Genomic DNA, 15,307 nt, shown 5'->3' with positions numbered 1-15,307 from the left:
TAAGTACATTAGAGTCTCTAGTTTAAGAAACAGATGCCTCACAGATCCCCAACTGGCATATTCATTAAATAGTACCCGCAAAACACCAGTGTCAACATCTACAGTGAAGAGGCGGGGTGCGGGGCTTATGGGTTCAGGGCAGAGTGGCAAAGAAAAGCCATATCTGAGACTGGCCAATAAAAGAAAAGATAAGAGGGCAAAAGAACACAGACATTGGACAGAGGAAGACTGGAAAATAGTGTTGTGAACGGATGAATCCAAGTTTGAGGTGTTTGGATCACAAAGAAGAACGTTTGTGTGACGCAGAACAAATGAAAAGATGCTGGAAGAATGCCTGACGCCATCTGTTAAGCATGGTGATGGTCTGGGGTTGCTTTGGTGCTGGTAAGGTGGGAGATTTGTACAGGGTAAAAGGGATTCTGAATAAGGAAGGCTATCACTTCATTTTGCAACGCTATGCCATACCCAGTGGACAGCGCTTGATTGGAGCCAATTTCATCCTACAAAAGGACAATGACCCTAAACACACCTCCAAATTGTGCAAGAACTATTTAGAGCAGAAGCAGGTAGCTGGTATTCTATCGGTAATGGAGTGGCCAGCGCAGGCACCCGATCTGAACCCCATTGAGCTGTTGTGGGAGCAGCTTGACCGTACGGTACGCAAGAAGTGCCCATCCAACCAATCCATCTTGTGGGAGCTACTTGAAGCGTGGGGTGCAATTTATCCAGATTACCTCAACAAATTAACAGCTAGAATGCCAAAGGTCTGCAATGCTGTCATTGCTGCAAATGGAGTATTCTTTGACGAAAGCAAAGTTTGATGTAAAAAAAATCTTATTTCAAATACAAATCATTATTTCTAACCTTGTCAATGTCTTGACTCTATTTTCTATTCATTTCACAACGTATGGTGGTGAATAAGTGTGACTTTTCAGGAAAACATAAAATTGTTTGGGTGACCCCAAACTTTTTAACGGTAGTGTACATATTTTAAATTGACCCAAGTTGATTTCTTGTTGCAGTGTATGTAAGTGACATGAAGTTAAAAACGGGCCTGGCTATTACCTAGCAATGGAATTCCAATGAAAAGGTATAGTAACAGTAGAAATAATAGAACTATGACTAGAAATAATAATGGTGTAAAAAATCAGCTGCAACCACTATCCAGGTGTCACCACAATCCGATGAAAGCACAAGACTCAAGTGGAAGAAGCTAAGTTATTAACATGCATTACTGGGACATGAATGCCCACAAAAGGAAGGAGCGAGAAGAGCAAAGAGGAGGTCGGTGTGTCATAGGAAGTCCCCTGTCAGTCTTATCCTTATTTCACGTGTCTGGGCTACGTTCCAGATGCACCACGGGCCCTGCAAGCAATCGATAAAAAATAAATAGAAGTTCAAACCACACTGACCAATCTAATCTCCGGTTATATGACTGGCCATGGCAGTGTGATGTGGCGTTGCTTTCTCCAAAAATTGAGTCAGTCTGAACTTTTCACGGCAGGCCCGATGCATTTTTTTGAATGTTCCCCCTGCGGCAAACCCAGCCAGAACTTAAATACACTAACCCCATTCAAAATGAAGGGAACCAACTGCGTATTTGCCAGACCGTTGGACGGCCGATGGAGGCAGTTTGAACGCAGCCTAAGACGGGTTTTCCAGTATTTACAGTATTTTGGGGGTTTTTCCAACAGAAAAAACTTGGATGGAAAACTGATTGGTTTGGCAAATGTACAAATGTCTAAATTCCCCATCTTGGATCAAGAGCAGCGTAGACCTGTCCATTTTTAATTTTCTTGTTTCCTACACAGCGGGTAAAGGGCTGAACACTGTTTCATTGCAGTTAATGAAATATATTATAAATGCAGATACATAACTACAAAACCTTGCCTATGGCTTGATTTTAGCACACGACTATATTACCCTTCTGTAGCAGGGAACTTGAGCCAAGCTTTAATATGAATCACACCTCAACACCATTGACTTTACTTAAAATAGCAGCAGTGAGAATTTGAGGATGAATCTCAACACTCAGAGTGCCACCTCATTATGGTTCTTTCTGTCCAGCAGTGTTTCTATTCTCCCCAAACGAACGCTGTGTGCTTCCCCCGGTTAGCGCAGTCCCAACTGTCAGAACACTGCATCAGAATCCCTCATTAAAGCCCATTCAAGACATGTCAGACAACAGCAAAAAAAAATCACATCAAGGGATGATTTTCATAAAATTGCCCTAGTCCCAGATAACCTTCTGAATTCATGTTTTTTTCAGCCTTTATTGAATATCAATCTGGCACTATGTTTTGAATCCTGCTCTAGTTCTGTCAAAGGGCAGAGAAAGGAACGCAGGGTTGAGGATTCACATGCAGCAGCCCAAAAAGAAAAAAACAGAGCTGGGACTGTTCGTGGGTGATTGACAGAAGCTCTAGCCAATGGCAGCTGAGCAGAGAGTGCCCGCCCCCTCGTCTCCCCCCAGCCTTGCAGAGTGCTGGTCCCTCTGTGTGCTGTAGTACGTGGAAGAGAGATCGACTGCGCGAGGAGCCAGCCTCTGTGTGTGTGTATGTGTGTTTGTGTGTGTGCCGTCAGCTACTGCTTGCACTGGATTTAAAGCATCTTCACTACAACCAGTGGCGATGAAAAGCTATCCAAACTGACATTTAGAAGAAAAAAAAAAGAAAGCAAAGTGTGCAGCTCTCTGAAGCCCTGCTGTTGGGAAAATCCAGAAAGAGTGTCTTTAAAACAAACGAGCAGATCAGAATCAGCTCTGTTTAGGAAGCATGTATAATTCGGTTTGTTTCATCATCCTGTCATGGGTGTTTGCTGTCCTTGTGTTCCCAGGTAAGACCTCTTCTATTCCCCAGTCTCTGTTCTTTGTAAGTCTATGTTTACATCCTTTTTTCAGGTCTGTGGCTCCTCTGTTAATGGTGGTGCACTATTGTTGAGATATAGCCTTATAACTGCTTTATGTCTTACGCTTTTCTGTTTTCTAATCATCTGACTCTGTGAGGCTTACTGGGACATACAAAGATGAAGAGAAGTATTTTTGATGCTTTCGGTGTTGGTTCAGTCCTGCTGAGGATTCTTCCACAAGGACTGACAAAAAGTTCCCTACACCTCGCACACTTGTCAACTTGTCATTCTTTAGAAAGGTGATATCACGCTCTGATGTCACAGATTTCATGCTGGAAGTTCCAAATCAATCCTGAGTTTGAGTGAATTCAAAATTAAATTAGAGCTGCTGCGTTTTCTAAAGCTCAGGATCATCAAAAAAAAAAAAAATCACTATTCGTTAGTCATAATTGTACAGATCAATTTTGACTAACTGCCATTTAAAAGAAATATTGATGCGTTAATCCCAACATTGTGAGCAGATAGTCGATAATAATGAAGAATTATGTCTGTGATGAAGTGGCAGGTGCGAGCAAACAAGTTGTGTTCATCAGTGGAGCGGGCGGCACTGAGGGCTTTGTTGAAAGGACTTTGCATAGTGTATCGATGCGTTGCCCTTTAACCTTTAGGCTCCGTATCCTCACACTGGGGGGGGGAATACAGGACTGACAGGGAAAGCTGGACTTGGTCACGAGGCACAAGAACAGCTTTTGCGTCGGTGTCACAGCGGAGCCTGATGTCTGGATATTATGTTAAATGAGCCTGAGGTCTGAAAATGCAAATGTGTGCACAACGCACCTGAAGTGAGAGAAATACCATTTCTCACCTCAAAGGGATTATGCGAAGGAGATTATGTGAAGTCTGACAGGGGGAATGTGATACATTGGTGTATGCATTTACCTTCCATTCTATCAAGTTTTAATGCAAACAAGTTCTGTGAGGGAGGTTTAGAACTTTTTTTTTTAACCTTAAACCTTAAAGGGTAACCTCCTTTTTTTCAACCCAGACCCTGTTTTCCCATGTATTTGTGTCTAAGTGACTGATGGGAACAACAATCTTCTACAATGATCCAGTATTTTGGCAAGGCATATGCAGTTGGCAGTGGCAAAAAAAAAGCTGCGATGTAAGTTATTACTGCAGGTTGTAAATGTACATGTTTAATTTTTTGATCAAACAATGTGATTATGTGTATTATTTGCTAGTATCTGGGCGCCTTCACACAAGCTTTAAGTTGCTTACCAGGGTGTCCCATTTCAAATATCTTCATTATGTTCCATGATTGTGAATAAATTGAACCTGACCCTTATTGGGCAATATCTCACCTACTCTATGGGTCCACTAAAAGTTTTTTTTGGGGGCTGACGGGCTCAGATTATTATTCTAATTGTCTGACAACATTATGGAAAGGATCCCTACAGAGATAGACCCTTTTTGTTAGGGTAAGTTTTTGAAAAACCCCAATATCGCTGTTGCCAAACCAACCAAACTCCATTAAACTCAATATCACGCAAAATTGTAACATCTTTTTAAATGGTATTTTTCCTATTGTGATCTGAAGGATACAGGTATGGAAACGGTTGACATTGGAATATAAGAAGTCTGTCGTGTTCTGTAATTTTCTAACTTTAATTTTATCATTGTAAAACACACTTCATTCAAAGTCGACAGAAACTAAATAAAACCAACAAAAGCCGTCTTGGTTCATCGTTCCACTGTTCCATTAATCATCACTCTGCTTTGGTTGAAACAAACACGTACAGTAATTTATCCATTTACATATGAAAATAGGCTGGCTTTATACATACTAAAAGTATGAGTCCTCGCTCAAAACTGGACCAATTTCAAAGATTTTTGTCCACATTATTCACTTAGACACCAATGCATGGGAAATAGGTTCCAGGTTGAAAAAACGTACCCCTTAACTACATGTGTTGTGATCAGGTGAGGACAGGTGTTTTAAAGATGGTAAGCCCATTATTATTAAGTTAACGGTGGAGAAACACCCAAGTCGGCCACACATTTTCAGTGTCACAGTTGGTACTTATGTCACACAAACAACTGTGTTGCACAGGCTTGGATGCATTCCAAATGGCTACATTATGTTCATGGCAGTCATTGTATCACACATAGCAGTCTCGTACCAGACTTTTTGGAGTATAACAGACTGGCTCTGGTGCCTGAGAGTTGTTGCAGCGCTGATGAATTTGGCAGGTTGCATTATACAGAAATAAGGCAAGGATCATTAGCCTTCTTTAAGTACTAGTGTATGTAATTAAATGGACTCACTCAGGTGCAGTTGTAAGTCATGCACATGCACAGTGTTGGGGCTGTTAATGGGAAACTTAAATAAGTTACTTTTTCTTAAATAGTAATTACATTCCTTATCAAAAAGTTATTAGTAGCACTACTTGTCTTGTTTATGCATTGTAACCAATACTAATTGCATAAGGATTTGGCTATGTTGTTTATTATTGGCCAACAACAAACGTACAGTACAGCACACATGCTTATAGCATTCAGCATGAAACCCTGATCAAATCCACAACAGATGGCATAATCAAAAGTCATTTGGCAAACCACGGTTTAGCTTAATTGAACATAAGACGGATTGCGTATGTGCTGTAGGTTGGCTGTAACTCAAAGCTCAAAAGCATGAAACAGAATATGTAGAAAACAGAAATATTTAAAGATCAAAAATATGACAATCTGGGGGCTGCTCAGCTGGGAATGAAAATATATTGATGCCCTTGTTGCCCCTTGTGTTGCCCAATGGGGATCTCCTGCAGTATGTGTTTACCTCAGTCTCAGCATGGGACTATTGTATGTGGAATTTAACAACTTTACTGCAAATGCAGTTATTTATTACACAGTGTTTGTAGTTTGTAGTGCACACACTACTGCATGTTTTATAAAACTGTATGAACATGATCCAAGTTCAGTTTGAATTATCACCACTAAGCTGGGAGGATGTGATTTTCAGAAGTCTAAAATTTGTATTTTTTATTTTCTTTATTAGGAAAACATGTCCATGATGATGTTGAATGTCAATGTTGTCACCTGACAATAATCCCAGGACCAGAAAGAATCTTGCATGTGTGATCACCCCCCACTTCAGTATCTAAAGAGTTGCACAAGGAATAGCTTGGCATTTTGGGAAGCTTGGTCCAGTAAGTCCATGGTCAGGTTTACCCTAGGTTTTTAGAAGTCTTAGGTGCAAATGATGTCATAAGCTCATTTGCATATCAGTGATGTCATTGCACAAATATTTGCGTAAGGTTTGGTGGTTGTGTCTCTTGCAGCGAGAGAGAGATCACCTTAATTACTATACAATAATTAGATAAATAACCACAAAGTCACTACAGGGACATTCTACAGCCAATTTGAAGTACAAATAATAACGAATAAATAAATAACATATGCAAAGGGAGGGAGGCAACGTCGCAGAGAAAAATCCTCAACAATACATTTTGATGGCTTTGTGGCTTTCTTACAGAGTGATTAGAGACAGAAATGAAGCTACAGCCGTGAACATGAAGCAATTCTTAATTAACTAATTAACATGAAGTTGTAGTTACCTAAGTGACCCGTCGCCTAGTCCTGTCTGTATGTCTGTACCCCGCCACCACGATAGCGTCAATAACGTTCAAGATGAACTGAAAACAAAATGCAGCTCAGGTTTGATGATGGGTGTGGTCCGACCAAGGGCGCCAAAATCACAGGGGTAGAAAGTCTCCCTTTTATGTGAAACCTGAATATGTTAGCTGGATTATTAGAATATAATGCCTTTTATTGTCATTATACACAAGTGCAGTACCTGTGCAACGAAATGTAATCAACCCCTTTGCAGGTACCTTCACACCGCCACCGACTTGAGTGTCTAAAGTTACCGGAACTCATTAATTTTCAATGGAAGCTTCTCTCAGCTGCAAGGAGCGGCAAATCTGGCGGCGTCGCGTTTTGGCCGTTTTGAGCATGTTGAGCGTCAATCAGAAAGTTTTTTCAACTTTATGGTAATGAGCAATGAAGCGGGACAGCGGCTATCGGTGTATAGACGTCCTTTGCGCTGGCTGATCCCGGAGAAACATACGATGTAAACTTTCATTCCTACCATAACATTACTTCTGAGGACAAGCTCATAATTGTCGTTGCTGGGTTACCTATCGTTTATAATATGACGCTGTTCGTACATAGGGACCAGTTAACGTTACCTGTGGGTCACATGGTCTCTCTAATGATCCGCTCACAGTGAATCCTGCACGGGTCACTAGGTTAGTCCGGCGGCTGCTCGCTCTGCCTGCACGCCGCTACGGCTCAGCGGCTAACGAGCGAGCTAACAGCTAACAGACCCCGCTGCGACCAATTAACAAAACAACTTCTATCATTATATATGTAATTTATAAAGGTTGATAGTGTCAGTTTATTGGCCGTGGCTGTGTGAGCTTCGCCCGGTCGAACAGAGACCGCCGCCACGTCAGAGCGGCCAACGCGTCAAAAAGCTTCCCCGCACTTTTTGACAAGCGTCCTTGGCGGGGCGGCCAGAGATTTTTTTGCAGCTAAAGTCGGTGGCGGTATGTACGTACGGGTACAGTGTCAACACCAAATATAAAAATATAAAAATGTAAGGTGGAATGTGGTGCACAGTCTGAAGAGCAACTATATACATATATACAGTAGTAGAAAGATGGGTTTGTTTACACATTATGCGAAATACAGTTTGTTTTCAAACGTCAAAAGTCCTGAGTATTAAATATTGCACAGTTATGAGATTAAGTGATAGAGTATTAAATATCGTCACCTTCCTAAAATAATCGCCTAAGTCATTTTTTCACGTTTTTCATAAAACACCAAAAACTGAACCAAATACTGAACATATTTTGACTTAGGCAGTTATACAAAGGCGTAGAATCACATCACCTGTTCAACTGAGAATGTAGGAAATTTTACTAGAGGTGGCCAGCACCATGAGGAGATGATTTAGGCAAGAAAATACTTTTTGTCAAAAAATGACTTAGGCGATTATTTAAGGAAGGTGACGATATTGCACTGTAATGAAAATAAATGGTTAAGTATAATAATAAATAAAAAATTCCAAATTCTATACTAGTATACACCTTATCCCGCTTTCTGAGCACCGCAAGTGACGTAACAGTAAAAGCATTTCACTGTTACAGTGTTATCATGTACCCTTGCACAGTGGTCCGGTATTAATAGTTAGTTTTACTGTTATATGTTCTGTATTCATCCAGGGAAGGGAATTGCTGAGTGTGCAAGCTTTTACACTGCTGCCCTGCAGTCATACACATTCTGTACATACCTTCACAACCAGGAGCTGCCCTTCACCGCTGCAGTTCATCTCATCTACTGACTGAGCAGCTGCCTTGCTCAAGGGCACCTTGTCAGTAGTAGAAAGGAGCGTGATAGGAGAGATTGCCACTTTTCTGAAGTTTTGAAGCAGTTTTTTTAGTCATGAAGTTGTTTACAAAGGGTTTTTCTGCGTGTGTTTGTGTGTGTTTGTGTGTGTGTGTTTGGGCGAGGTATACAGAAAAAGAGCTGACTTTGAACATGTGCAAACATGTTCCTATGAGAGCGAGCTAAAGAATGCAGGCCAGGGTGTATGTCTGCTGAACTACATGCCTTGCTGAAACATACACCACGCTGTTGGTTGTGTTTATCTTTTATTTATTGGGATTAATTGGACTGTCACTCTGACTGTTATTGAGCATGTATAAGGATTCATTTTCAATGTCAGCAAAGAACAGAGGAAAATGAGCTTGTGCATTGGGAGTTCAGGCAGGTTGAATAAGTTCCACAACACTCATTTGCATCGGCAAATTAAGCTGTCTAAGAATACATGTGACAGCTGTGAAATCATACCAACTTTAGATGTTTAAATTATTGCCATATTCTGGCTTGCACGATTTATCATATGTCAAATTCAACATTCTTAAGTGAGCCTGTACAAATAAAAGCACCAAGACCTTCGCATTTCCATTAGTCTGGGCCAAGTGTAATTATGAGGATGCTTGATGATCCCTGAGCAGAAGCTTGCTAATGTCAGTCCAGTGTTTAAGAATTGCTAAATGTTGTGTGTTTGACGCTCTTAGATACTAAATCCCTTAAAAAGAAGCCCACATTTCAAAAGACACAGGACAGTCTTCATCAGCTCATTTTTTATTTAATTTAGTATCATTCTTTTAGCTTGAAGCTGTTTTAATAGTGAAGCCTAAATGTCTTTATATTCTGGTTTAATTATGCAAAACTAACAATTATTATGAGAAGTACAGGTTACATGTAAAGGCCACTTACGCAAACAACATGCACATTGACTTGCACTTTAGAGAATTGATATAATGAGTTGAGTTAACTTTTAGCAGTACATTCATTCAACTCATGTTTTTAAGTCCAAACAATTCAAGTCAGTAGAACTCCTGTTTATAAATTATGATGTGGTCTGAAAATGAGATAAAATAAAATAAGACAAGAACACCTTTATTTGTCCCTCAGTGGGGAAATTGTGGAAAATAAATACTTATGAATACATGAAAATGTTAAGTTGAATTAACTTGAAATAAATGCAATGAAAAAAAGATTAGTTGATTTGAATTCCTGCATGTTTTTTTACAGCAGTGATACTGAAACTAATTTACAGATAAGGGTACGGATAATTTTATACTTTGAAAGTAGATAAGGGGGCAGCGTGCATAAAAAAGCATCAAAATAGAGTTGGTTCATGAAAATAAAAGTAACATGAGAAGATCATCTGAATCTCCTGACAGATGTCAGAGCTTTCCACTTTAATGTAATGCCTGATAGTTTAATGAACAATAATGCATTACATTTTAATTGGATATGTTTTGATTAAAATCTGAATCTGCAAAATAACCAGTAACATTTCTCCGCCAGGTAAATGTAGCTGTGCATGTTGTCCACTGAGGTAGAAGTACGCAGTAAGTCAGTAGTATACAGTGGGGTTGCATATTAAAGGAGAATTCCAGTCAATTTCAATACATAGCTCTGTTGTCTGTGCTTTTATTAGCTGGAAAAATAAAAAACAATCGGTGCTGTCTAAACCGTGTTATCCTCCTGCTAGAGTTAGCCCCCAACAGGCTTTAACAGGGCAAGTTTTAAAAGTGTTTTTTAACCTCCAAACAAATTCCTAATGTTATTACAAGTGTCTAGCCATGTGCAGTCATTCCTACCGAGTGCACACAGCGAATTTGACTGCAGTTGATGTGACAGAAAGGCAGGTTTTGACTGGTGTGGACTTCAATGGAAAACAGGAAATAAACAGAGGTATATGCACTGGGTGAATTAACACACTTTTGTGGCTTTCTGTCACATCTACTGCAGTCAAATTTGCTGTTCACTTGGAATGAATCACTGCACATGGGTAGGCACTTGTAATGACGTTTCAAGCATGCACACATCACTCTCGTTCCCTACACCCTGCGTTGGCTCCCTGTGCGTTTTGGAATAGATTGTAAGATTTCATAGGTTGTTTTTAAGGCTTTAAATGGTTTGGCCCTACAGTATTGGTCTGAAAAGTTAACTTTGTGGGAGCACAACCGGTCATTGACAAGACAGCACTCCAAATTTAGAAACAACACAGCTACGTGTTAAAATTGAACGTAATTTTCCTTTAAGGGCTTAGAGGGCCTTCTGTAAGTTAGTTTGGGGTGAATTGTTCTCGAGAAAACTACAAGGAGCCAAAGAGGAGGCCAAGGCCACTTTTGAAAACATTTTGAACAAAGTACTGGTTAAAAATAATAGAATATTGTTGCTTAATACCACCATTGTATTCTGAGCACAGGATAGCTTAAGCAGGAGCAATGATTATCGAAAGAGAAAAATGTATATTAAAATAAAAATGTGAACTTGCAAACTAGCTGTGTTTGTTGATTTCTTCTCTTCTTTTTTATGTTCTCACCATAAATAGAGACCATTGATGCATCCACTACGTTCAACATAGCATACTAAATTAATAATTAAAAGAGATTTGTCAGCCCCACATGAAACATACTATGGAGGGGATAACAAAGGTCAGTAGTTAATCATTTTGTATTACGTTTTTAGTTTTGGTTTAACCTTTTGTTTTCAAGGTCAAATAATGTGCCTGACCTCCGGTTACATGCACACTCACAAGCTTTATGTGTCATTTATACTGCATGTCTATCTAAACCCCTGAAGTCAAAGACAACAACTCAGAGAGACTAACTGCTGCATTTGTGAGCGTAATTGAACTGAAGATTTCCACATTCAATATTCCTGCCAACAGGAAACAGGATGGTGTGGAATGAATAAAATGGATGAAACCGCAAGAACAGTTGCTGTATTAACCACAATGATGATATATTGTTCAATAACATCGGTACCATGTTCTTTACATTCAAATCCAGCAGAAAGAAGCTCATTTTTATACATTGGCAATGCGCCTATGCTCCTCAACATGATTTATTACATTAGTGAGGGCAGTACTTTGTCTCTGTTAGTGACTGTAGGTGAAGAGTTCCTTTGGAAACATAATTGCATTGTGAGGCAAATCTATATTAACACAGTAGTACACTGGTGTGTTTAGTTTGTACAGTGGGATGTGGAACAACAGGAAAAGACTTAAAGTTCTCATATTATGCTCATTTTCAGGTTCATATTTGTATTTAGCGGTTATATCAGAATAGGTTTACATTGTTTAATTTTTACCATATTTTTGTTGCACTGCACATTGCTGCAGCTCCTCTTTTCACCCTGTGTGTTGAGCTCTCTGTTTTAGCCACAGAGTGAGACATTTCACTTCTGTTCCATCTTTGTTGGGAGAGGAAAATGAGCTCACTGCAAAAAAGGGGTGTCTAAATACAAGATACAAACACACAGGTACTTAAAACAAGTGAAATTATCCGTCCATGCAGTAAAATAACTTTACTTGAAAAGCTTGCTTGATTTAAGATTACAGTGTAAAGTTGAACACTTAAAATAAGAAATTGTCTAACACTTCTAAATCTAAGTTGTAGTTTTTTTATTTTGGAAAGAATCAAATAATTTGCAGTGCAGTAGTAAGGTAAGGATTACTAGCCAATCAGAAGCAGAGTATGAGGGCGTGCCATGCTAGCAGCTAGTCAAGCGTTATAACGTGTGTTACAAAGTGACGTGAAGTTTGTCACAAAAGTAAAGTAAAATGTGTGAACAGTGTTTTTTGTTGGAGATAGTACTTGCCTTTAGGGGGGGGGACTTTGAGGTTTTTCCCTTTGTAAACCTATAACGTGCACAAAGAAGATATTCAACACAATAAAGGAAAGGGAAAAAGCCCAAAAAGCATAATATGAGCGCTTTAAGGGCCATCCAGAAGGATAACTAACCATAACTATAACTACAGTCTCACATAGCCAGACCTTCCTCCACAGCGCTGCGAAGGAGGGTCTGCCTAGTCCTCACCGCATTCTGGGATGGGAGAAAAACATGCTCCGGTTTATTGGCATTTTTTTCAACCAATCACAATCGTCATGGGCGACGCTAAGCGCCGGACGGAGCCACGGTGCCTCTGCAACATAGACTCAGGAAGGAAGTCGTCTTGGTGGAACATGTGTATGTTGAAAAGTTGTTGTAGTCATGCATGAAATACTCAGATTGGACATATGGTCTATTGGTTTATTATTTAGTCTCCATTTTGATGAACCAAGGGGACCCTGACACCTGACAGCGGTGCACAGAGCTCCAGAGAGCCATGTTTCTGTGACATGAGAAAACCTTTTAAAGTGTTAATGATCAAAAATATTAAATTATACAGAGCTATTATAAGTCACGCCACTGAGGTAGAATGATTTTTAAATGTATGGTCATTTTTAAAGTAATTGTTCTTGGTGTGGCCGGCCCTTTACACCTGTGTTATCCTTCCAAAAATCTGCTGCTCGGGGCAGACTGTTCTCCACACTAATTCCTTCTCAATACATGATGCCTCCCTCTAGGCTGCACATTCATCAAACCGATTGTGGCACAAGATAAAGTTGTGGCCAAAACTCCCTCAACTTTTCTGATCTGTGCGTGACTCATAAGGTATGGCCTCCTCAGCTCTAGCTGATTGAGCCATTTATCATAATGACACGCCTACAGCCGGCCAGACGACATCACTGCTCGGTTCTGCCCATTGATCTCAAGGACTCAAAATGATGGATTGCAATTATCAGTGAGTCAAATTGGTTGTGAAAATGAAGCTTCAGTTTATTAGCTGTTGATGATCAGTGTACGCATCCGCTTCTACTTAATATTTATGCCATCAAATGTCACTTAGCCTAAATTGGGATTGTAAATCATGCTAACCACAGTGCCCTTCATCACACAGAAGAACCCAGGGAGCTCTTTTAGAAATCAGTTGGAAGTGCAGCACACTTAAAGTTATTTTTGTTGTTTTTTTGAAATGTATGGTATGACAAATTTTATGGCCTCATATAACTCACAGTTGACACAACTTATGTCTGTTAAGGAGATTGGAAGTCTGACAATGTATCACCTTGACTCCTTTCCTGGGGATCACATCACTCATGCAGCTCTATAGCACATAGTTTGTCAGGTGAAGTGAAGCAACGCTCTTTAAACTCCAGAAATATATCAAATATTCAAACAGTTTTAGCTGTTAACAACGATGAAAGACAAAACTGCCCGCAGTATTTTATGTCAGTTCGTTCTTGAGATGCAATGGAGTGTACCTGCACCTGTCATGTTTGAAAATATGTAATTCCATTTAAAGATCATATGCACCAATGTATTTTACTATATAAACTCACATGAGGCTTTAACACAAATCCTAATGCAGCTGTAGAGTATGCTCCCAGCCTTCAGAAAACGACTCCCTAAAATACAAATCAACAGAGATATTTTTAAAATGTTACTCAGAAACCAGTTACCAACTCAGATAATGAAGTTGGGATTTGCGAAATAGGGGTATTGTCTCTGAAGCTTTCCAATGGAACAATCCTTGACAGTGAGTCACTAAACACACAGCCACGGTATTGTAACAATAGTGAACACAGGCTAACATTCATTGGAGGATCCATACATTTGTGAAAACACTCTGGCATCAGTGACCAATCCCCAGTGAGCATTCACTGAACGTTGGTGGCTAAATCGGATCATAGCGATCTTTGGATGGAAGTAATAGATGAGCAAGCGAAGGATGGCACAAGCAAGAACAAGCATTCAAGTGTAAGAGGACTGCTGGGCTCTAATGCCAGAATCCAATTGGTTTAAAATGTATTTGTGCTACAGTATTACAGTGTTCCTGTTGCATACAAATGTGCTCAGTTTTAATTACACACAACCTTCATTGACTCATCCATTCATTATTTACTGAAACAAAAAATGGTTCACAGCACAAGGAAATCAGTGTGCCTATAGCTCGATTTTACGGCAACAACCTCCATGGATTCACTGAATGGTGTAGTCGTTTGTTGATTTGACTTTAAATATGGTATTTTTTATACTTTTTAAAAAAACTTTAATGCTGTTTTCCAGTATGGTTGGAACAGAGGCATCGGACTAGGGGGAAAAGGAGACTGAGCACCCAAAAAGATCCTAGAATGAATAGCTGTGGACGAGGGGAGGGGCCCATAGAAAATAACTAGGGCCCAGAATTTTGTGCTACGCCCTTGGGTGTAGGAGTGGTGGCATTAGTGTCATGGTAATGTGGATAAGACGTGCAGGCTTTTTGTTTTTAAGGTTTTATCATGTGTTTTAGTTTCATGTAATAAAGCTGAGTCAGTGGGAATCAATCAAAGTCAGTGATGTTGGAGAAAGGCCATCAGAACAAGCGTTAAGTCTCTTCCCGATATTGATTCGGTGATGTGCTCCATGCTTGTAAAAGACATTCATTACTTTAATGAACTACTTGCAAATGTTTTGCCATTGGCTAGTTCCAATAGTTTGTTCTGATGTGTGTTCACTGATCCAGTCTGTTGGGCAGCAGTATAAAGAGCCACAGGGACATCAGGGAGCCAGTGCATTAAAGTTGACTTTAGCTGATGAAGTCTCTCTATCTGGCAATAATTTCATGTGAAGAGTGTGTCAAATGACTAAATATAGTGACCAAACCCCTACATTAATTATCACCATCTCTGCAGTACCAACCCAAGCTCATTTGCACCGTTTAGCTCATCCTTTTTCATATTTACAGCACACACTGGATACATATACTGCATTGGTTCTGGTCAGGGCTGCAGACAAACATGTAGCAACTAGCTGGTAAGTATTAGACAGCGTAGCAGCTAAAGAGACAAATATGAATTGCATGTAGTCAGAGGTGGGTAGTAATGAGTTTGATTTACTTGAGCAAGATTTTGAAAAAATTATACTTCTAGGAGTAGTCTAAAATACTTTTACTTGAGTAGATTTGTGAAGAAGAAACTGTACCTTTCTTCTGCTACATTAGGCTACAATG

At 39.8% G+C, this 15,307-nt stretch overlaps 1 protein-coding gene across 1 annotated transcript in view; it reads left to right on the top strand.

Annotated features, from left to right (window-relative positions):
* Positions 1-2,507: 2,507 nt before the first annotated feature.
* Positions 2,508-15,307, top strand: part of opcml (opioid binding protein/cell adhesion molecule-like) — a 408,666-nt gene continuing 395,866 nt past the window's right edge. Inside the window, exon 1 of the mRNA XM_032534319.1 lies at positions 2,508-2,835. Coding sequence (XP_032390210.1) covers positions 2,775-2,835 — 61 coding nt within the window. The 5' untranslated portion in view covers positions 2,508-2,774. The remainder of the gene's footprint in view (positions 2,836-15,307) is intronic.

This window comes from Etheostoma spectabile, chromosome 13 (assembly GCF_008692095.1).
Source record: "Etheostoma spectabile isolate EspeVRDwgs_2016 chromosome 13, UIUC_Espe_1.0, whole genome shotgun sequence".
NCBI lineage: Eukaryota > Metazoa > Chordata > Actinopteri > Perciformes > Percidae > Etheostoma > Etheostoma spectabile.
This window is presented reverse-complemented; position numbering and strand designations above follow the sequence as displayed.